This window comes from Apium graveolens, chromosome 8, assembly GCF_009905375.1.
Source record: "Apium graveolens cultivar Ventura chromosome 8, ASM990537v1, whole genome shotgun sequence".
Taxonomy (NCBI): Eukaryota; Viridiplantae; Streptophyta; class Magnoliopsida; order Apiales; family Apiaceae; genus Apium; species Apium graveolens.
Window position 1 is genome coordinate 57,009,444 of NC_133654.1, and position 23,304 is coordinate 57,032,747.

The following is a 23,304-nucleotide window of genomic DNA, read 5'->3' on the forward strand; positions in this document are numbered from 1 at the left end:
CAGTCCTAACAAAAAGGTGAAAGTTGGGTCAGGACTTGAGGAGTCCTTCAAGAAAAGATTAGTGTCCTTGCTCCGGGACTACAAAGATGTTTTTTCCTGGAGTCCAAGAGACATGCCCGCACTACACGAGTCCATAACAATGCACAGCTTGGATGTCAACCCCAACAGAAAACCAGTCAAATAGAAAAGAAGGAATTTTTCCCCAGAGAGGCAAAAAGCCATAGACGAAGAAGTGGAGATGCTACTCAAAGCAGGAATCATCAAAGAAATCAAATATCCGGAGTGGCTAGCTAATGTTGTTATGGTAAAGAAGTCCAACGATAAATGGAAAATGTATGTGGACTACACTGATCTGAATCATGCATGCCCGAAGGACCTATACCCTCTCTTAAATATTGATCAACTGATAGATGCCACCTCCGGACACATCATGCTAAGTTTCATGGATGCATTCTCCGGATACAACCAGATAAAGATGAACCCGAAGGACAAACCCAAGACAACATTCATAACTCACAGAGCAGTCTACGCTTATGTGATGCTGCCCTTCGGACTGACAAGCGCAGGATCAACGTACCCAAGAGCTATGAACAAGATATTCAAGTCCTAGATTGGGAGAATTTTGGAATGCTATATCGACGATATGATTTCCAAATCAACAACTATACCAGGACATGTGGAATATTTGAAGGAGTGCTTTGACAACCTAAGGAAGAACCAACTCAAGTTGAATCCGAAAAAATGCACCTTTGGGTAGGAGCAGGCAAGTTTGTAGGATTCATGATCAGCAACAGAGGCATATAAGCCAATCCGGAGAAGATAAAAGAAATCCAGGAGATGAAGGCTCCCAGGACCCAAAAGAAGCTAGCAGGATCCCTAGCAGCACTCAGGAGGTTTGTCTCAAAACTAGCAGAGAGGTGCCTACCATTCTTTGATTTACTCAAAGGAGCAAGCAACAAGAAAGAGGTGAACTGGAGTCCGAAGTGCCAAAAGGCATTTGAGGAAATTAAGTCCTACCTCTCTCAGCCACCAGTCATTAACCAAAGCTCAGCCAGGAGAGCCTCTCTACTTATACTTGTCAGCAGGAGCACAAGCCGTAGGAGCTGCCCTAATCAGGGAAGAGAATGGAAAACAGCAACCAGTTTACTATGTAAGCCAAGTCCTCAATGACGCAGAAACAAGATACCCAAGATTGGAGAAGTTTGCCTTTGCCTTAGTCACAACTTCAAGAAAACTCAGGAACTACTTCCAAGGAAGAGAAATCAGAGTGGTGACAAATCAGCCCCTAAGGAAAATAATTCACAAGCCAGATGTCTCGGTAAGACTTGTCAATTGGGTTGTGGAGTTGAGCCAGTTCAATTTAAGATTCATTTCCCGGACTACCATTAAAGCTCAAGCACTTACAGATTTCATAATCGAATGCAACTTCCCGGAAGAAGAGCCAGAACCAATGAATATGGACCTGGATCCAGAAAAAGATGCAAGTCTGGGAGCCTGGACCTTAAAAGTAGATGGTTCTTCAATAAGCGAAAGGCCGGGAGCCGGACTCATACTCAAAAGCCCTGAAGGATTCATGATTCAAATAGCTATATCTTTCGGCTTCCCCGCAACAAACAATCAAGCAGAATATGAGGCCTTGATCGCAGGACTAAAGCTCTCCAGGACTCTTAGGGTCCAGGACTTAAAAATCTACGATGACTCCCACATAGTGGTCAAGCAAACAAATGGAGAATACATAGCAAAGGACCCTTCTCTGGCGAAGTACCAAGCACTGGTTCAGAGCTACTTAACCTCAATACCAAAACATCAAGTCCTTCAGATATGTCGAGAAGAAAATAAAGAAGCGGATATCCTATCTAAATTAGTCCAGAACTCAACAGATCTGGACTGCTCAGTTTACTTCGAAGAGCTTCACAAACCATCTATTGAATCCGTAGAGGTCTTGGAGATCGAAAGCAACTAAAACTGGATGACTCTCTTCATCAACTACTTGGAGAAAGGGGAGCTCCCAGAAGACAAAGGAAAAGCTCAAAGACTGAAAGCAAAAGTAGCCAAGTTCTTCCTCGAAGAATGACTACTCTACTGCAGGACTTTCTCATCTCCTATCCTGAAGTGTATTGGCCCAGAAGAAGCAAAGTATTGTTTGGCGGAAGTGCATGAAGGGATATGCGGAGATCACATGTCTATAAAGGCCCTAGATCATAAGATCATAAGATAAGGCTACTACTGGCCAACTATTCATCAGGATGCAGTAGAGTTCATGAAGAAGTGCAAGGAATGCCAGCTCTTCAGTAATGTGTCCCGGGTCAGCCCAGTCCTACCATCCTCAGTCCTGTCACCTATCCCCTTTGCTGTCTGGGGTATTGACATAATAGGACATTTCCCTCGGGCCAAAGGAGACCTCAGGTACCTGCTAGTCTCTATTGATTACATGACCAAATGGGTTGAGGTGAAAGCCATGAGGACAATCAATCAGCAAGACTGCATAAAGTTTCTGGACAACATTTTGATGAGGTTAGGGATTCCACGAGTCCTATTATCAGACAATGGACCCCAATTCATCGGGTCTGAATTCGAGTCCTACCTTCAGGAATGCGGGATCAAGCACAAAAAGTCATTAGTGGCATATCCCCAAGGAAACGGCCAAGTAGAAGTCACCAACAGAATCCTGCTCCGAGGTATTGAAAAAAGACTCAACGAAAGCAAAACCAAATGGCCAGAAGAACTACCAAGTGTACTATGGTCCTACATGACAAGCCCCAGGACAAGCACCGGAGAAACTCCATTCAAATTAGCTTATGGCAAAGAAGCAATGCTTCCTATTGAAGTGGGATCTCCTTCTCACAGAGCAATAAACTTTGAAGAAGAAGCAAATGAAGAAGGACTCAGAACAAACATGGAGCTAATTGATGAGGTCCGGGACCAAGCTGTAGAACGGATGAAAATATACAAGGAGAAAAGAAGAGAGCACTTCAGTAAGAAGTCCAGAGTCAAAAACTTCCAAGTTGGAGATTTAGTCCTTCGAGACACAAAAGCATCAGATCCTACACACACTGGAAAGTTAATGCCCAAATGGGAAGGACCATACAAGGTCAAAGAAGTCCTGAGGCCAGGAACCTACAAGCTCCTGAACATGGATGACTCAGAAGTCCCAAATACTTGGCATGGACTAAGGCTAAGAAAATTCTACCAGTAGGAGAACAAACAAAGCAACCAAAAATCTTGTAGCCAATAAGGCAAGAAACCAATTAGTTTCTCCTTATATTTTATATGAATGATTAATGAAAAGCATTTCCTCTTTACATTTTGTCAAAGCTAACCACTAGTCCGGACAGGCTATTAGTCAGGACTAGTGCAACCATGTTTACTTAGAATTAATTTTCTAACTAAAAAGCAACCACTAGTCCGGACAAGCTATTAGTCAGGACTAGAGAAAACATGCTTACTTAGAATTAATTTTCTAAAAAGCAACCACTAGTTTGGACAAGCTATTAGAAAGGACTAGTACAACCATATTTCCATAGAATTAATTTTCTAACTAAAAAGTAACCACTAGTCCGGACAAGCTATTAGTCAGGACTAGAGCAAAAACTTGTACTTAGAATTAATTTTCTAACTAAAAAGCAACCACTAGTCTGCACAAGCTATTAGTCAGGACTAAAGCAAACATTTATACTTACAATAATATTCTAACGAAAAAGCAACCACTAGTCCGGACAAGGTATTAGTCAGGACTAGTGCAACTTAGAAAAAAAAATTTAAGGCAAAAACAAACTACAATTGCAAAGCAAAATAACAGCAATAAAATCAAACATTGAAAAAGTAACTGGACTAAAACAAGCCTGGAGAAAATACGAATATTACAAAAAACAAGGTTATCAAAAGTCTTAAAGCAATAGCAAAATTACAAAGCAGGTTAAAATCAAGACTCCGGAGCATTAGGACACAAGAAGCTGGGGCAAGGGCCATCGAACGGCTCCGGCTCCCCTAGTCCAAGCTCAATATCTTCTTTTGCTTTGATAAACTCATTAATAAAGCTATCCCAGTCGGCCTACGGATTAGTTTTGATATATCTCTCCGCAACCAGCCAACAACGAGCGATCTCCGGAGCACCAGCATTGGCCATAGCCTTATCATACTCCTCGGACTTTTTGAATTCAACAATGACTTCAGCTTCGGGCCTCACAGCGGACATCTGCCTCCGGAGCTCAGCTAGATCGGACTTAAGATCAGAAACCTCCTTCTCAGCATTTTCAGCCCGGGTAGTGACATCAGTAAGGTGCTTCTTCAGTCTGGACAGAGAAGTATCCTTAACGATGATCTCATCCCGGAGACGAGCCATCTCGGCGTCCTTATCAACAATGGAGGTCTGAGCATTCTTCAGATCATTATAAGCCAGAGAAGCAGATCCGGCCATATAGCCACCAAGCTGCAAAAAACAGAGATACTTAGTAAATTATTCCAAGGCAAAGGGATAGAAGAAAAACAAGAAAGCAAAAACAACGTACCTGACCCCAGAGCCGGGAGCATTTCTTCATTGTCGCATCAAATCCGGCCAGGTTCATCTTTTTCCAATCAGATTCCGAAGGGATCCCGACCATAAAACGAGCAATTTTAACTTCAAGCTCCGGACTACCAGCACCCGGACTCTCATCATCTAAACCTTTTTCCTTATCAGCTTCGGACTCAGAGCCTACTTCAATATTCTGAGCCCGGGGAGGTTTCATCCCTAAATTCCGGAGCCTTTTCTTCCTCCCGGAACCTTCAACCTCGGGAATCTCTCGAAGAGGCTCCAAGTCCTCCAAGTTAGAAAACTCATCGCCCATTTCCATCTCAGTATTATGCTCCGGAGCAGACTGATTCACATCAATATCGGCCTCAAAACTGTATTGCTTTGGGATCCCTCCTCCGCAGAAGCGTTGGATCCGGATCCACCACCAACAGCTTTCTTTGGCAGCTTAAAGGGATTTCCCAAACCCTTCAATGCATCCCTATATGCTGAAGATGATATATCCGGATTATAGTGCGGCAAACCTGCCAAAAAGCAAAGCAAAAGCACAAGTTAAAACCAATAAAGAATCACAACAGAAGAAAACGGACGACAAACCCGGACAAGAAAAAATATAAGCAATCCGGACACAAAGCAAAACACTTACAGCCTAGCCTATGTATAATCCTATAAATCATGAAAGTGTCTCGGGTCATTTGGAAACCCAGAAATTCATAAAATGCAAACACCATCCGGATAGCATCTCCCCGAAGTACATCCTTACAGAACCGACTCTGGACTCCCTCCGAAGCAATATGGGAGAGATAATGCAAGTCCAACCTCCTCAGCATGATCAACTCCCCATTCCAGTACTTCAATAAAGACTGCTGAATTACGGGCCTGTAGGAGCCACCGTACCCACACTCCGGAGCCCGGAATCAAAGTTCATACAGAGGAAATTGGCTGGACCAGACTAGATGGAAGATATGATGCCATAACTTAAAAGTGGGCTGCACTTTAAACTGGTTGCAGCTAGAAATAAACCAGGTCATCCATTTTATACCCTTCGGCGTTATCTGCATCGGAGAAATCTTATACACATACTTACACAAGTGCTTAAGGAACAAGTGCCAGTGCGGATTCCATCCGGACCGGAGATGCTCCAGCCACACCGGAACAAACCCATCAGCTGGCCTGTGATATATCCTTTCTCCGGGCTCAGGCCACCTCCATTCAATCCGGGGATCAAGCTGGAAGGCAGCCCGGACTGACGAGTCTTGCGCCGCATGATCTAAAGCAGCGTACTCATCCTTCAGTTCATAGTGTTCCTTAGCCACTATACTATCCGCGAACTTCCTTTTGAATGCTTCCTTATTGTAAGGCCCCGGACCCGTATTTGGTTGTCTAGCGTACCCGGACCTAATACTCCTGTAGTAGAAACTGTTATCTATCTCATTGCTCTTCGTGATAAAATAACCTGGGGTCTCAACCCACAAACCCTCCGGACTACAAGGTACCTTCCTAGAAGAAATTTTAGCTACAGAAAGCTTGGTTATAGCTTCAGAACTTGAGGTTGGAGCCTTCTTCCCCATCTCAACCCGCTCAGAATCATTGGAAGACTCCAAATCTGAACCTGACGGCCCCGGGTAGCAAGTTATGTATGCCTTGGCACGAGCTTTAGTCGGGACCATAAACCTAAAACAAGTGATAAAGGTTAGTCTAAATCTCTACAGTTTATTCATCTTGAAAGCTACATGGTCCGGACTATCCTATGTTCAATTTTATTTTTAGTCAAATGCAAGCAGTCCGGAGACTAAGCTCAAATCCAAAACAAATCCTAAAACACAACACCCACTCCAGACTATAACCCCTAAAACTAACGTACTACTCCGGACACAAAAATCACAAAAATAAAAATAGCGAAACACTAAAATACACCAGTCCGGACTAAGCAACCAAGTCCGGACCCAAACAGAAAACCCTACTTCCAGAAACACTATAAACTAAAATCAAAACACCAAAACATGCCAGAAACACATCTACGACACAAACCAATAAAAACCAAAGCAGGAGACAAAAACTCGATGAATATGTAAAAACTGATACAAATAAAGCGGAAGAAACTTACAAGTTCAAAGAGAAAGGAGAATTTGGGGATGACCGAGAAACGAACAAACAGCCTTGAGTTCTCCCGTGTACTACCGCCGGAAAAAGCTTTAGAGAAGAAAAAGAGAGAAAAAACAAGAAGAAATTCAGAGGAAGATAAAAAAGAGAATGAGGGGGGAAGAGTGCCATTTATAGGCACGGTGAATCCCAAAAGGGCTCGCCACGTGGCAAGACCGGATGGCCCATCAAAATCGCAATTAATACAAATAATGATGAGGCACGTCTCTCCACATTTCTTACAACTATTAAAATTCAAATCATTGGGGGGAAATCCCCAAAACCATTTAAACATCCAAGTCCGGACTACTTCGCTCAAGGCAATCCGGACTGGGGGGCAAGAAAAGCTCAACTCCCTCCAAAGCCAAACTCTTTAGTCCTGATTCGCCGAACACAATGCAATCCGGACTGGGGAGCAAGAAAAGCTCAACTCCTTCCAAGGCCCATAACATTAGTCCTGATTCGCCGAACTCAACGCAATCCGGACTGAGGGGCAAGAAAAGCTCAACTCCTTCCAAAGACAACCACTTTAGTCCTGATTCGCCGAACTTAACGCAATCCAGACCGAGGGGCAAGAAAAGCTCAACTCCTTCCAAAGACAAACACTTCACTCCTGATTCGCCGAACTCAACACAATCTGGACTGGGGGGCAAGAAAAGCTTAAATTCTTCTAAACAAAACAATCAAAATCTCATATTCTACAAACAAGCCCAAATTTACTCCCCCATCTAGAAAATATGCATAAGGGAGTGGGGTGCACATGATAGGATATATAGCTCCTGCAGGGCCTAACCCCGGACTCCTATCTCTATACAGCCCTGAAAGGACTAGTCCCATACTCCTAACTCCTTATAGCTCTTGGAAGGACTAGGATGGGACTCCTAGCTTCACTCAGCTCCTAGAAGGACTAGTCTTGCACACTACCAGTCCTGACTGGCCTAGTCCTGCAAGCCCAACCTTGATGAATCCCAGCACGCGAGGCACCAACCCAAGCACATGATGGGGACAACTATCACACATCAATCATGGGAATAATCAGGGCACGTGTCAGAGGATCCTCAAAACATTCCTCAGTCCCACACTGACACGCGTAAGGCATCCACTCCATCCAGGTGTCCTCCGCTCCCAGAACCAAGGGCTATGATTTAAAGGTACCAACCCCAAAACCCTATCATTGGCCTATAAATACCCCAAGAAGGTAAGGTTTTTGGGTTAATCACTCTCTCACACTCATATACATACACAACAACCCTTCATTCATATCTATCTTCATCTTCCCCAAAAACGAGTTCTTACTCTCACGCCGGAGGTGCCGCGGGACCAAAACCCCCTTCTGGTATTGTTTTGTAGGAACCCCCCCCCCCCCCACAGCTACACCCCCACAGCGGCGAAGGATCCAGGCGCGGCGTCGAAGGAGCGGCCCCGCCACCAGGAGTTATCATTTGCACGACATCGAAGGAGCAGCCCCGCCACCAGGACTTATCACCCTTATTCTCTGAAGAGGATCTAGAAGAAGGTGAAAATAGATAAAAGTGATGTTCCGATGGGGTGTGAGCCAAGATTTGAAGAAGTGGCTATGTAAGAGAGAAAGATCATTTTTGAGGATGAAGAGTTTAAAGATGAAGATGCTTTCTCAAATGACTGTCTATTCTATAGACTTCCAGAGAAAATATATCGCTCTTATATAGAGATTCAAGAAGAAATAGAAAGATTAAGAGCAAGAATTCAAAGAGCTATTCAAAGAAGGAAGAACAGAGAAGTGAGAGAAGCATATCTTCGAGCTAATAGGAAAGGAAGCAAATGGGAAGAAATGAAGAAGAAAATGGACAAACCAGAAACATATCATTACTCAGACCCTAATAACTCTAATCTGTTGAGAACTGTGGAGCATTACAGAAAGGAACATGAAAACATCCATGAGTTCTATGATCAATTTAGCAAAATCATTATTAGAACTACTGTGAACATTCTGAAGAATGGATGGAAGATCACTATCAATCACAGAGATGGTCTACAGATGAAGGTGTCTACCAGTGTATTGAAGAAGTTGAACATTGTTGAACTGTTCGTCCTAGTCTAAAAATTCCCACGTTTGAAATCGAATAAGAATGAATATTTTAGAGACAAACTTTGGAGAATGATGATGAATGTATCCCCTCAAGCCTTTATGTATCCATTCATGATCAGATGGCAAGATGCAAAATATCACTATGTCTGACCAACATCTGAGATCCATTCGATATTTACAATTCACTTTTCTTGAAAGTCAACTCAGGAGCAAAAGAGCAAAACTGGAGGCACCAGGAGTTAAAAGATCAAAAGCAGACCTTAAAGCTGCTGAAGTTCTATATGCTTACAAACTCAATGACAAAATGATCAGGGATACAGAGAAGGATATGAAGAAAGTTGGAAGAGCTTATCATGAGATAGTGTTAATTAATGGAGAGCCAGAAATGAATCTTCTAAAAGATAGTGAACCTATCATCAGCACTAATAGTGAAGGGGAACTAGTCTTTCAGATTAATCAAGCAAATATTAAGATCAATGATTTCAGAACAAGTGCATCAGAATCAATTTATCAAGACTTAATGGACGTCAAGCTCTCCAAATGTAAGGAGGATAAAATTGTATTGATCCCAATCATAAGGATACTTGATGAGGTATTGGAAAAAGAACCAATAAATGACACAAAGAGAGTATGAGGACATCCTAAAAGGATAATAGTCTTTGTAATGTCCAGAAAATGATCACTATTGTTTGATCTTGTTCCTAAATGCACCAAAGTCAAATATCTTGAGATAATGCTTAATGAACTGAATAATCCACCTTCAGTCAACGCACTTGAGATAGAACCTCGTGATTGTGTTCAAGCTAGATTAAATGAGCTGAAAGAGTCTCCTCCAAAACCTTCAGATCCTAAGAAGAAAGTCAATAAGAGAAAATCTGATCAGACTCAAGAAGGAGAAGGAAGTAGGAAGCAGAAAAGAACAAAGACAAAGAAGACATAGAATATATGTTAAGGCTAGAGGAACACTTCTTTGTAATTTGTATCTTAAGAAACCTGGAATTGAATATTTAATCCAGAATATATTTAATATCTTTATCTGTTTTGAGATTGTACTTTTTCTTATTATCAGTTGAGTTATCCTTAGGGATTTGCTTGTCGAACTCTAACAATCAAATATGGGGAGATTGTAAAGTATAATGTAATGTAACATATAATAGAGGATTTATAACTCAACATGAAAACAGAAACAGATAAACAATATTAAAATGTGAAGCACAGGAACCCTACAGATGAAGACAGGATAAATACAAAGAACCAAATAATGTGATTGACTCTTTAAGTCCTCTGAAAAATCATGGGAAGAAGTTCATTGTCATGTTCAAGCAGCCATGAAGAATAAGAAAATAAGGGACTTTAAGCATCAGTTTAATGATTTGATTTCAAGTGTTACAGATCAAGGGTTCAGTGAAAGAAGCAATGGATAAACACCAATCTGTATCAGCTAAGAAACACAAAACAAATTGAATTAGGATTCTCTCAATGCTAGTTTTTTATGAACCAGACCAGTGCACCAAACATCAGTATTCAAGAAAAATTTTTGATTCAGTTACAGAAGAAAATATTGATACATTGAATAGTGGTTTGACAAGAGCAAGAATATTCTAAGTCAGGACAGTCCTCTCCCAGGTCACCATAGAAGTGTACAAAGACTATGGTCATCACAGAACTGGTCGCCATAGAGAATTTCTCTAAGGCACCACAGTGGTCGCCATAGAGATTCTCTAAGGCACCAGTGGTCGCCATAAACTCTAGTCGCCACAGAAGAAACCTTTATCACTACCTGGTCGCCATAGAGCCTTAACTGATAACATAACTTCAAGTGGATCACTTGGTCGCCATAGAGGTTCTCTTGGTCGCCATAGAATTCATATGGTCACCATAGAATTTCTCTTGGTCGCCATAGAATTCATGTGGTCACCATAGAAGTTCTCTTGGTCACCATAGAAGTTCACTGGTCGCCATAGAGCATATGCAGTCGCCATAGAACTCTACATAGACACTGGTCACCATAGAAGCTTGCCGTTGTCGCCATATGAGAGTTGTATTCATTGATTTTAATTGCAGCAAAGTTAAATGGAATGTGTGGACACGAACATGCCACCTGTCCATTGAATTTGGAAGTCTACAACAAAAGCGGAATGAATGAAATTCATTATCAGTCATCTTCTTCAGCAACACAATTCAGTTTACGAGAGCTCCATTAAAGCCCCTCATTTATTAAGCTTGTAAACATATTGTTATACTGCTGAATTTATTGTAGCTAATCAATTTATTGATTCGATTGTAGCAATCTCAAGGATTATATTAATAAAATAATGTCTTCCTCGAATTATTTTGTGTCTTATTTGATTCCGTACTTTTAACGAAGAACTTGTAAACAAATTGAAAAGATTGTAGGTATCATATTCAACACCCCCCCTTCTACGATACTTTAGGACAAACAAGCAGCTATAGAAGTAGCTATATCCACTTCCAGAATTCCTGCTACCTTTTTTTGCAACATTCATTGCGTAAGATTCTGGTATTCATTAGCTGTCATTAGCTCAATCAACTCATAAGCTTCATTATAACTTTTGGCCCATAAGGCTCCACTAGATGGCCAAGGAGGAACCGAAGGAGTCCGGGGACTCCCAGCAATCGAAAGATTCGTGTTTGACCGAATTGGAGCCAAGAGGAAGAAAAGCAAAAAGGATCAAGGTAAGAAAGAAACAGAAGCTGCCAAGCAGAGAAAGTTGGAAGAGGTGCGGGAGAAAATCAGGAAAGAGGAAGAAGCAAAGCTTGAGCTAAAGATCTAAAAGAGAATGTAACTAGAAGAAGAAAAGCTAATGGCCAAGTCCAGGAGCAAGAGAACCCGGAGAGACCCTATTCCGGAGCTGATCTCTGATGATGAAGAAGAAGAGAGGCAGAAGGACCTGAAAGATATGATCTATGAATTGTAGAGAAAGATGGACAGAGAGTCAGGAGTAGAAATTAGAGAAACATTAACTCCTTTTAGCCACTCCTTGGAAGCCATTCCCCGGCAGCAGAACTTGAAGCATTACAACTTTAACTCCTTTGAGGGTCTAGGAGACCCGGAGGAGCACCTGAACTACTTTGAGCAGATAACACAGATATATTACTACAATGACTTGACGAAATCAAGGTTCTTCACTTCAACTCTTAAGGGAGGGGTCCAGAGATGGTTCAGCAGGATCCCCTCCCGCATCATACATAGTTGAAAGGAATTTAGAGCCTCCTTCCTTCGGAGATTTCGGGCAAATAAAATGCACGAAATGCACATGTGTCACCTGGAGACAATCCGGCAGCATGAAAATGAGTCCCTCTTTGCATACATGCGCCGGTTCCAGGAAGCAATCAACAAAGTTTCAAGCTTGGATGAGAGGGAAGCTTTGAGCATTTTCAGGAAAAACTTGGACCCAAAGCACAATGAGAGATATATAGTGGAGCTAATCAATAAGGAGCCGCAAAGTCTGGCAGCAACTTACTCCATGGCTGCCAGATTCATAAAGGAAACAGATGTGCTCCAGGCAATGAGGATGACCTGGAATGGGGGGTCCAGGAGTAAAAACACTGATGACCGACCGAAAGGGGGTTACCATCAGGATAAGAAGTTTAAGCAAAGCAACCAAAGCCAAGAAAGACAAACTACTCCAGTTTTCCAGAGACTTGGTCATAAGAAGGAGTCAAACAGCGATCCAGGACCCGTGAAGCAACCCCGGGAGCCGAAGCAGGAGCCGGACTGAACTTCTCTCAACATGACCCGAGAGGAAATCTTGAAAGAGGTAAAAGACAAGCCTTTCTATTATCCTCCGAAACCAATACAAACTCCTCCGGAGAGCAGGCCTTACAATGGCAGTGTGATTATCATAAGACCCATGGCCACAAGACTGATAACTGCTTATCACTCAAGTACTTCATTGAGGACCAAGTGAAGAAGGGGAATATGAACAAGTACTTAGTCCGGGACAGCAATAACAGGGGGGAAGCGCAAAAGAGATGAAAGAATATAGTCAATATAGTCCTTGGAGGCTCTCACTCCCCATCTCGGAGCCCGGACTTCGGTGAAGAAGTGCTCTCAATCCAATCACTCCCAGACCTGGTGATATCCTTCAGCAGTAAGGACTATGAAGGAGTCAACCCTCATCACAATGCAGTTTTGATTATCACTCTGGACATCTTAACTGATAAAATAACTTCAAGTGGATCACTTGGTCGCCATAGAGGTTCTCTTGGTCGCCATAGAATTTATATGGTCACCATAGAATTTCTCTTGGTCGCCATAGAATTTATATGGTTGCCATAAAAGTTCTCTTGGTCACCGTAGAATTTATATGGTCGTCATAGAAGTTCACTGGTCGCCATAGAGCATATGCAGTCGCCATAGAGCTCTACATAGACACTGGTCACCATAGAAGCTTTTCGTTGTCGCCATATGAGAGTTGTATTCATTGATTTTAATTGCAGCAAAGTTAAATGGAATGTGTGGACACAAACATGCCACCTGTCCATTGAATTTGGAAGTCTACAACAAAAGCTGAATGAATGTAATTCATTATCAGTCATCTTCTTCAACAACACAATTCAGTTTACGAGAGCTCCATTAAAGCCCCTCATTTATTAAGCTTATAATCATATTGTTATGCTGCTGAATTTATTGTAGCTAATCAATTTATTGATTAGATTGTAGCAATCTCAAGGATTATATTAATAAAATAATGTCTTCCTCAAATTATTTTGTGTCTTATTTGATTCCATACTTTTAACGAGGAACTTGTAAACAAATTGAAAAGATTGTAGGTATCGTATTCAACCCCCCCTTCTACGATACCTTAGGACTAACAAGCAGCTATAGAAGTAGCTGTATCCACTTCCAGAATTCCTGCTACCTTTTCTTGCAACATTCATTGCGTAAGATTCTGGTATTCATTAACTGCCATTAGCTCAATCAACTCATAAGCTTCATTATAACTTTTGGCCCATAAGGCTCCACCAGATGCTGCATCGAGCATAGGTCTAGACTGTGCGCTCAAACCATTATAGAAACAGTTTATAATCATCCAATCAGACATGCCATGATGTGGGCACTTCCTTAGCATCTCTTTATATTGATCCCAAGCCTCACACAGAGATTCACCAGTTTGATGTGCAAACTGAGTAAGAGCATTCCTGATTGTAGCAGTCTTCGCCATAGGAAAGAATTTAGTGAGAAACTTTTGAGCAAGATCCTCCCATTTGGTGATAGACCCTGGTGGTAGAGAATGTAACCAACACTTTGCTTTATCCCTCAAAGAGAATGGGAAGAGTCGCAGCTTGATAGCATCTTCAGTCACCCAATTGAACTTGAAGATTCGCAGATCTCGATGAAATCCCTGATGTGCATGTTGGGGTCTTCTATAGGGGGACCGCCAAACTGAACTGAGTTTTGTATAATTTGAATCGTGCTCAACTTGATCTCAAAAGTATTAGCTGAGATGACTGGTCTGATGATGCTTGACTGAATATCATTGATCTGGTTGAGAATAGTCCATCAATGCCTTAGAAATTTCTGCTTGATCTCCCATCAATACTAAAGCTGGTTCCTCGACTTTCTCTTCTTCTTCTACTTTCTCTTCATCCTCAAAACTTCCCTTCGAACCACTATAGTTTCTTCCTCGGCTTGATCCAGAGTTCTCTTACGAGCCTGTGAACGCGTAAGCATATACGCTCGCTAGAGTACCTGAAACACGACAAGGAAAAGAGTAGGTACGTAACAATGTCCAAGTCAATGAACTTTAACGATCACTGATGACAAACACATAAACTAAAAGTTAACACCGAGTCCCCGGCAGTGGCGCCAAAAACTTGTTAGTCACTAAACACGTGCTAATAATTCACGCAAGTATATGCGTTCACAAGTAATATAGAATTATTTCTAATTCGTTCCCACAGAGACTTGTTTAGGTTAACTTTGTGATTTATGCACTTATGCAAAAATGATATGGCTCTTATTCAATGCCAAGACGAATAACAATTTGGATTTTTATTATACTACGATTAACTATTGAGAATTATACTAGAGAATATTAACTAAGAGATTAAAGAGGGTTGAATAATATATGACACAAACATGGGATTCTAACTTCATTAAATACTTCATTCAGTAGCCTTATTGTTCTTAACATTAGAATGTAATGGTGATGACACTAATCAGATAACACGAAACTGCTAAACATCAACTTTCGTTGCACGAATAACATACTACCAGACATCTATAAAAGAGATAGAAGCTGAATAGACACCAATTATATTGAGACCCTATATGTCTATAGAATTTGAAAACATAATGGTTTAATGCACAAGATATCTATCGTGATTACATAGGGAAAGTAAGATAGTTAAAATTAGCTACGCATCATGCATATCAAATATATGAACCTATGCTAGCATGACAAATTCTAAACCCTTAAATTCATTTTCGTTTTATTAAAGATTAACACACTATCTTATAGGTTCGCGACGCTCACAAGACGAATAAGCGTAACCAAAACTAGGTTATCATACAATCACCACACACTAAGGCATTGAACCAAATTAACTAAAGAAATCCATAAATAAATCCGGTAGAACCCCACGATGACGATTGGCCCATAATCGGACTCATCTTCAACGTGGGTTCCGATAAAAGTATGGTATAATAAACATAGTCTTTATACTTAATAAATAATAAACCAAGTATGAAACAAGATTATAGGTTCACGAATAAGAAAACTAGCATCAAAAGTAACAACTTAGAGCAAAGAATCACAAGTATAAAACTAGATCTTCTTCGCCTTCTCCATAGCTCTGGTACGTCTCTTTATGAGAAACGACCTATATTTATGTATATATAGCAGCCCATGCATAGTAGAAGTCCATCCAATCAAAAGTCCACAAGAATCAGGATTTTAATTCCCGTCATGGCGCGGCCGCGCGCTTGACCAGCGCAGGCGCGCTGTGTTTCTATTCCTCGGGCACGGCTGCGCGCTAAGACAGCGCGGACGCGCTGGTCTTCTGGAAAAACTTCTTTTGCCTTCTTTTCTTGTTGCAATGAGTTGGTCTTCATGAGCCTTTATTCCTTGGACACCATCCTAATACCATATTAGCATCAAATCAATACTAATTCACCTGAATTCCGGATTAATGCCTGAAATGCTAAAATACTAGAAAACACATTAAAATACCAACAACTTGAGTACAAAAACACCAATTCAAATCTTAATGGAGCGTTATAAAGTGTCATAAATGCCACTCAACATTCCGCAAGGAGCAGGAGAACCTGTTCCTGGCCGACCAGGAGGTGGCCGATCAGGCCACAAATGAGGGAATGTGGCTGAGCAGGAATTCCAGTAGCAGGAGGTTCTGCTCGGCCATGGCGACCCCCTTGCGAAAATTTTCAATTTTTTTTTAAAATGAAGAAAAACACAAAAAAAACCATTTTTTTAAATTTTTAGGATTTTAAGATTAAGCCTCGATTAGGGCCGATTAGTAAAATTTAGCCCAAATTAGGATTGATTAGTGTATATTAAGCGTACCCGAATCAGGGGGATTAGTTACTCGTGATTATTGTGAATTAAGGATAATTAGTGTCTTGTGAAAGAGATGTGTCCTAAGTCCAATCATGTATGATGATTTAGGAATAACTTTTATGTAATCTGTTTTGATTTCATTGATATTAATAAAAGACTTATTTTGTTTTTATTACGGACTCTATCTATTTAAATGTTTAAATAAGATATACCACAGTTTAGAGTAAAGCTTTTTATGGATTGTGATGAGATCATAATAATGAGACCTAAAAGATGATAACTCTAAACTTAAATAGTTCCTGGTCGTAGGATTACTAACTGGTAATTAATAATCTGCAAAGATCGGTACATACTATGCTTGCTTCATTATGAAGGATGTCTGTTCTCATAGACATTTGTGTGGTGATACTATAGCTAGTATGTAGGTGCTTATTATAGAATAAGTTCACTGAACATGACTCACACAGCTGAACAACTAATGAAGTTCACTCACGTGTCAGCAGTTGTTCATATAGTGATAGTTGTACAAGTATCCTTAGACTTGAGGTCATCATAGTCATCTTGTGTACACTGAACTATGCTTTGGTTTAGTTCTTAGTCTCAAGGGACAATTATAAGGGCTCTACTGGGTATAGGAATTTGTACACGAAGATAGTCTATGATCAATAAATGATCTACCCCTTCCAGTGTAGGAAGAGAATGTTCAATGCTGATCCACTTATGTTAGTTTAGGAATCTCTGGCCAGAGTGAATGAAATTAGAAAGGAGTTTCTAATTTATATTAAATAGAACTAAGCATAGTGAATGGGAAAGAAAGTGATTAAATAAGATAGGCTTGATACAAGTTTCATGCCTTGTATTTAATTGTGACATTGCAGGGTAGAAGGAATTGATTGTACGGTAACTACTCACTGAATTGGTTCTTGGTATTCTAAGCAGTGAATTCATATTATCCAGATAGTCGCGATATGCTGAGAAGTATCTCTCACGATGTAGAATAAATATGATTAATTTATTAATTAATCATATTTAATAAATTAGAGAATTTATATAAATAATGATAAAATAGTTTTATTATTATTTATTTCTACTACCGGCTTAATATTGAACCTACAGGGTCACACCATAAAAGAGAATGATTTAATGGTGGAGGAATTAATTAATAATGGTTGGTAATTATTTATTTGTGAAATAAATAATTAATTAATAGATTTAATAATTGATTAAATGAGATTTAATTAATTCTTAATATTATTAATTAAGAATTTAATTTTGGAAATTAAATTAAGTGAGAGAATTATTTTTCTAAAGTGTTTAGAAAAGGGATTAATGATTAAAAGGTGTTTTAATTATTAGTTAATTGGTTAATAAGAATAATCAATTAAAGGGTTAATAATAATAATATTTTATGGAAAATTTTCAGCTGAAAATTTTGCCTATAAATATACTATTATAAACCCTATTTGCCTCAACCCAAATAATTAACCCTAATTCTATAGCAGAACAAGAGGGAGGCAACTAATTCTCTCAACCACTTCCTCCTCAATCACATTGTACTCTTGGTGGATACCGGTGGAGTGCTTCACACTTGAGGAGCAGCTGCTAGGGATTTCCGTTCATCGTTCTTGGATCGCTATTAAAGACCTCCATTTTCAAATTAACGTAAAGCTTCTTAAGGTAAACATACTGAACTACGAATTAAATATTTTTTTTCGCATGGATCCTGCGGAGGGTTTCGGTTTTTTTAAGATTTGAATTTACGTTTTCGTTGTGTTTATGTGCTAAAAACCCTTCATCTTGTGCATGTTGATTAGTCCTGATTAGCCCCGTTTAGGGGTAGATTAGCCTTGATTAAGGCCGATTAGTGCATTCTAGCTTAAAATTAACCTCTTGTAAGTCTAGTTAGCAGCTAGTACATGGAAATTAGCCCCGATTACGGCCGATTAGCCCCGATTACGGCCGATTAGCCCCGATTAGGGTCAGTTAGCAGCTTTCACCCTATAATTAACCTTGACGAAAGTTTAGGGGTGATAAATGCTCGTGTTTTAGTCTGATTAGGACCGTTTAGTGTTGAACCTTATCCAAATAGCATGTGCAAAGACCTTGAGTGTGTATACTCAAACTAATAAGTCGTTGTAAACGTGTAGGTTGCTCCAAACTTTACGATAATACAGAGATACCCATGATGGGCCGATACCTATGCAGGGTGAATACCCGAGAAGGGCCAAAAGTACCCCATGTCGCGAAAAGACCATTATAACTTCCACGAAAACTTGAGAAGTATTCCCGGAAGTTCGGGGCAAATGATATGGATAGAAAATACATCCTAAACACACATTTAATATCGTATTAATTACACTTGGGTTTCATGTCTGAAGTCCAGTACAAACCTGTCTGGTCGAAACTCGTAGAAGACTCAAGACGACCCATGTAGACAAGACCCACCAGCAGAGGTAGTCAAGGTCCATGAACACAAATTGTTCACGGACTAGGCCCAATACGGCTGAAAGAGTAGAGACACGAGTCCTAAACGGACTCAAAATCCTACGCAGAAGGTTCTCGAGTTCCTTCCCTTATAGGACTCCTAATCACCATCTAAGTTGGAGACTTGTCCACCAAGTCTCCCAACACAAGTTTAACCCTAGACTCGCCTGTATATAAAGGGCTCTACCCCTCAATCTAAAACTACGTTTTTTGGCTTGATTCTCTACCACACAGACATCCGTATCCATCTTGCAAGGACCGATAGTCCCGAACGTGTGAGCAACCAATAAATCTCGAAGCTCACAAACCCTACCATTAATTACTAACACACTCTAATTTTTATTCCACAACAAGTAGAATTGGAACATTACACCCCTTATATAATAATTTTTGGTATTATACCTAACAATTAATATTAAATTGATATGAAATTATTAATAATCGTGGATTAAGAGTGACAAGAGGATTAACAACCAAATTCAATGTTTCCTATATAATATAATGGTATAAATATAGTGTGTGTGTGTATATATAATTATTTTAGGATTAAACAGTATATTTTCATCTCTTTAATATTTATTTAACAAAAAAAATTTATAATTTTTTTGGTATTTTATAAGCTATTAGTATAATTCATTGTGAATATATAAAGTTTACTTAAAATAATTTTTCAAATTTTTATTGAATATTATAAATTACACATAAAATATTGATAAATTCATTATTAATTTCTTCTCTCTTTTTTACTTCATAAATCTTTTAACTATGTTAACGGCAATCGGATAGAAATGAAGAAAACTTAATTTTATTTCTTTTCTAAATTTTTCAAAAGTACGATAAAAATTATAAAAACAAATAAAATAACTTTTTTAAAATCAATAGTATTTTCAGACACAATATAAATAATTAAGAATAAAGGGGGTCAAAGAAAACAAATGAATGGGAGACTGAAAGGACAAAATATAATATATTTGAAATTGATATGTTACAAAGTCCTGTACAGTCTTTTATTGCTTGTTATTTATGATGAAATTTTTTTAGGTTTATGAATGTATTTTGTATAAAAAAAAATTTGAATGTTTTTGTACTATAATTTTAATTGTCTACGTTTTATGGATGGATTGTGGATTTTTTTTAATGTGTTTAAGATATGCAATAATATTATAATTTTAAAAGTCACTCCTTAATTTCCCTTAGAAAATATAAAGCTTTCTTTTTGTCGGGGAAACATATCAAGCTTTAAATTGGAATTTTGTCAAATATTCTCCAAAGTCCATTTTTCACATTCTTTATATATATTTGTATGAAATTATTTAAAATGTTCTTTAGTATTATTTAAAAAACTAGTAAAATTAATTAATGAGTGGCCTCTAAAATTTTTCTTAAAGTATTATCAAAACAAACTTATCACTAATATCCTGCAGAATAATATTCATACACTGTTGTATAATTAAATTGTTATATAGGATTCATGTTACTGCAACTTAACTCTTTTCTATAATATTATATCTTAAAATATATTATTGTTTAAATATTTGTTATAACATGCATTAACATTTAAAATAAATTAACTGTGGAATATTCAAAGTAAAACATTATTTTTATGTGCCCTTAGCTTGACGAAAAATGCTGGTGAATAAGATAATACTTAGTGTAGAAAACACCCTCTTTGGCAAATTTCTATAATTTCCTTGTCCTGTAATTTTTTAGAGGCTTTGATTGACTTTCACAGGTGGAAAGTTCTTAATTCATCTCTTAATTTTCTTCAATAAAAAGTTCCTAATTTATTTGATCACTTCTCAAGAGAGTTGAATTTTTATTTAGAATTGTTTATTATTAATTTTTGGATTTTCATGATGTTGATTGCCATACATTTGTGGTCAATTACTAAAATAATTACAAAATGTATATATGTCTCCAAGAAATTGCCTGGTTGCCTATCAAAAAAATAAATTGAACAACAATATATTTATGTGTTTATTCAATTTTGATCTTGTATGCTTTTTCACAATTAAATTATTATTTTAAAAAACAAATAAGACTCATGTATATTCATACATCACATGAATTATAATGTGCGCATTTGAAATTTTTTAAAATAAGTATACTTAATATCGATAAGTAACTTAAAAATGATAAGTAAATTAATATCTATAAGTTACTTATATATAAGTGTTTGGATAATTTTGCTTATAAGTCATAATTTTTTTTTCTTAAATAAAATAAATAATTTTTAAATATAATTAGTTTAATTGAAGAAATTTAAATTAGATCAACATTTAAAAACTTGTATTTTAAAATTAAAGTTAATAAAAAGGAGAAATATCAAAATTTGCAAGTTAAAATTTTAACATATAAATTGGGTTGACAAGAACACACTTAAGCCTCTTATAAGTAAAATGTCAAACATGCCCAATATGTTTAGAAACAACAATTGAATGTAGATCTAAAATGTATTTTCAATTTTCATATAATATCCCTTATATCAGTTGAATACATATTATTCCCTTGGTCTCAAATTTACTTTTTACTATTAATTTTTTTCTCTATCTTAAAATAATCGTCCTATTTAAATAATATATTAAATAAAAATATGAATAAAAGATAAGTAAAAAGAAAAAGGTAAAAAATGTCGTCATAGTTTTACATAATGGAGATTATTATTATATTTAATTTGATTAAATAAAATATGGATAGGAAATAAACATGATAGAATGAACACTAATTATATGTTAGAGTAAATCCAATACTGTTCCTTATATATTTTAAAATAACAAATCTTAGTGATTTAAGATATTATGTTATTTTTCAACTCAAATAATGATATTTACACATTTCTTATTATTATCATTATTATTATTATGGTTATTATTATTATTATTATTATTATTTGTAAAGAGTTGGATAAAAAAGGAAAGGAAAAGAAAGAGAGAAAAGAATTTAAAAAATGAGAGATAATTGAATTTTTTATTGATAAAGATATAATAAGTATTGGTTGGCCATACTTATTAACTAGCATAGTAGCTTATATCGAAATTTGGCAAATAAAGTTACTGAAATTTCTTTTTTTTCTTAAGATTAATAAATGAAGTATAGTTCCTCATAATTTGATTAAAATATAAAAAATAACATTATAGATAATTTATATTCCGTGAATATTTAGACTCTAAATTGAAGATTTATTATATTAAAATTCTTATTTTTTTTTGCACGGTTGATGATATTGGTGATAACAAATACTTTAATTGTACATGATTTTTAAATCAAATAAGCTGTTATTTTTATTATAATTTGCCTTGTTCATATATATATGAGTGTAAGGTGTATAAATGAGTGTAAGGTAATAAAATAAAATTTTAAGGTGTATAAATAAGTGTAAGGTAATAAAATAAAATTTTGAAAGAAAATTCGATTGATCCATATATAATGTCATCAGTTAAAACAAAACAATATAAATTATCCATTGGGTCTCAAATAAAATAATATTCACCACAACCTATAATAAAATTTAACAAAAAAATAAGTATATTAGCCGGACTTGGTTGATATAAGGAGCCTCAAGCTAAAATAAAGATTTGATAGCTCATGCTAAAATAAAATAATAAATACTATTGATCAGGCTAAAATTAATATTATTGAACCGGATTAAAATAAAATTAAAATTTTATTTAACGGGCTGGGGTTAAAAATAATAATGTATTTTATTGATTGTTGCTAAAATCAAAAATAAATTCAAATTAAATATAATTCTTATATTATTGATACAAGTTAAAATAACATTAAAATCTAACTAATTCGTTGGTGGGTATAATGTAGAGAATATAATGTACGATTGGTAATAGCCAAAATATTAACTTTGATAGTTGATTTGTATGTCCAGGGTTTTGGCTTGTCAATGGAGCGGAGATCGGATCCGGTCCTAACCGAAGCGAGCCTTAATAAATGGATATAAATTGTATAAAAATAAAACCGATCTGATAAAGATCTGATCTATTAAGAGTGGGATATGAATTTTCACTAATGCGATCCGATAAAGACCCGATGTGAAATACTAAACTTATATAATTATATATATACTATAATAAATAAATATGATTAATATATATATAGGGTATCACTCCATGATAACCACTATTATATAGAGAATCGTGGAGAAGTATTATTTTAAAAATTTAAAATATATAATTTATTTCATTTTTCATCATATATATTTATAAAAATTACCAAGTTAAAATTTGAATTAACACATTTTTTTATTTAAAAAATTATTGAAATTTAATGAAAAAGTTTAAATTGATTGTATAGTAAAAGCACAGTGAAAGCACACTTATTAAAAATTATTTCAGTGTAGAATCAAATTTAAAATCCATCATTTTTAAAAAAATTTAGTTGTTAATTTTTTTTATATTAAAATATAATTATTATTCTATATTAGTATCGAATTATATATTTTTTTAAAATAATTTTTTAGAATTTGTGATGAGATTTTATAATAGAATCAATGGTTCTCCACGATTGTTCATGTAATATGATTTTTTCATAGAGTAAATGCCTAT

The 23,304-nt window shown here is 37.0% G+C and overlaps 1 protein-coding gene and 1 non-coding gene across 2 annotated transcripts; both read left to right on the plus strand.

Moving 5' to 3' along the window:
- Positions 1-1,456: 1,456 nt before the first annotated feature.
- On the plus strand, positions 1,457-1,963 carry LOC141679602 (uncharacterized). Its single transcript, XM_074486061.1, has one exon. It carries the CDS (start codon positions 1,457-1,459, stop codon positions 1,961-1,963), a length of 507 nt encoding a protein of 168 aa, XP_074342162.1.
- An 11,824-nt stretch (positions 1,964-13,787) lies between these two features.
- Positions 13,788-13,894, plus strand: LOC141682050 (small nucleolar RNA R71). Its single transcript, XR_012559454.1, has one exon. It is a non-coding gene; the product is annotated as a small nucleolar RNA R71 (small nucleolar RNA).
- The last annotated feature ends 9,410 nt before the right edge of the window (positions 13,895-23,304 follow it).

Bases quoted from the DNA above. Each gene is read 5' to 3' on its own strand.
- LOC141679602 (XM_074486061.1), top strand. From the start codon at position 1,457: ATGGACCTGGATCCAGAAAAAGATGCAAGTCTGGGAGCCTGGACCTTA.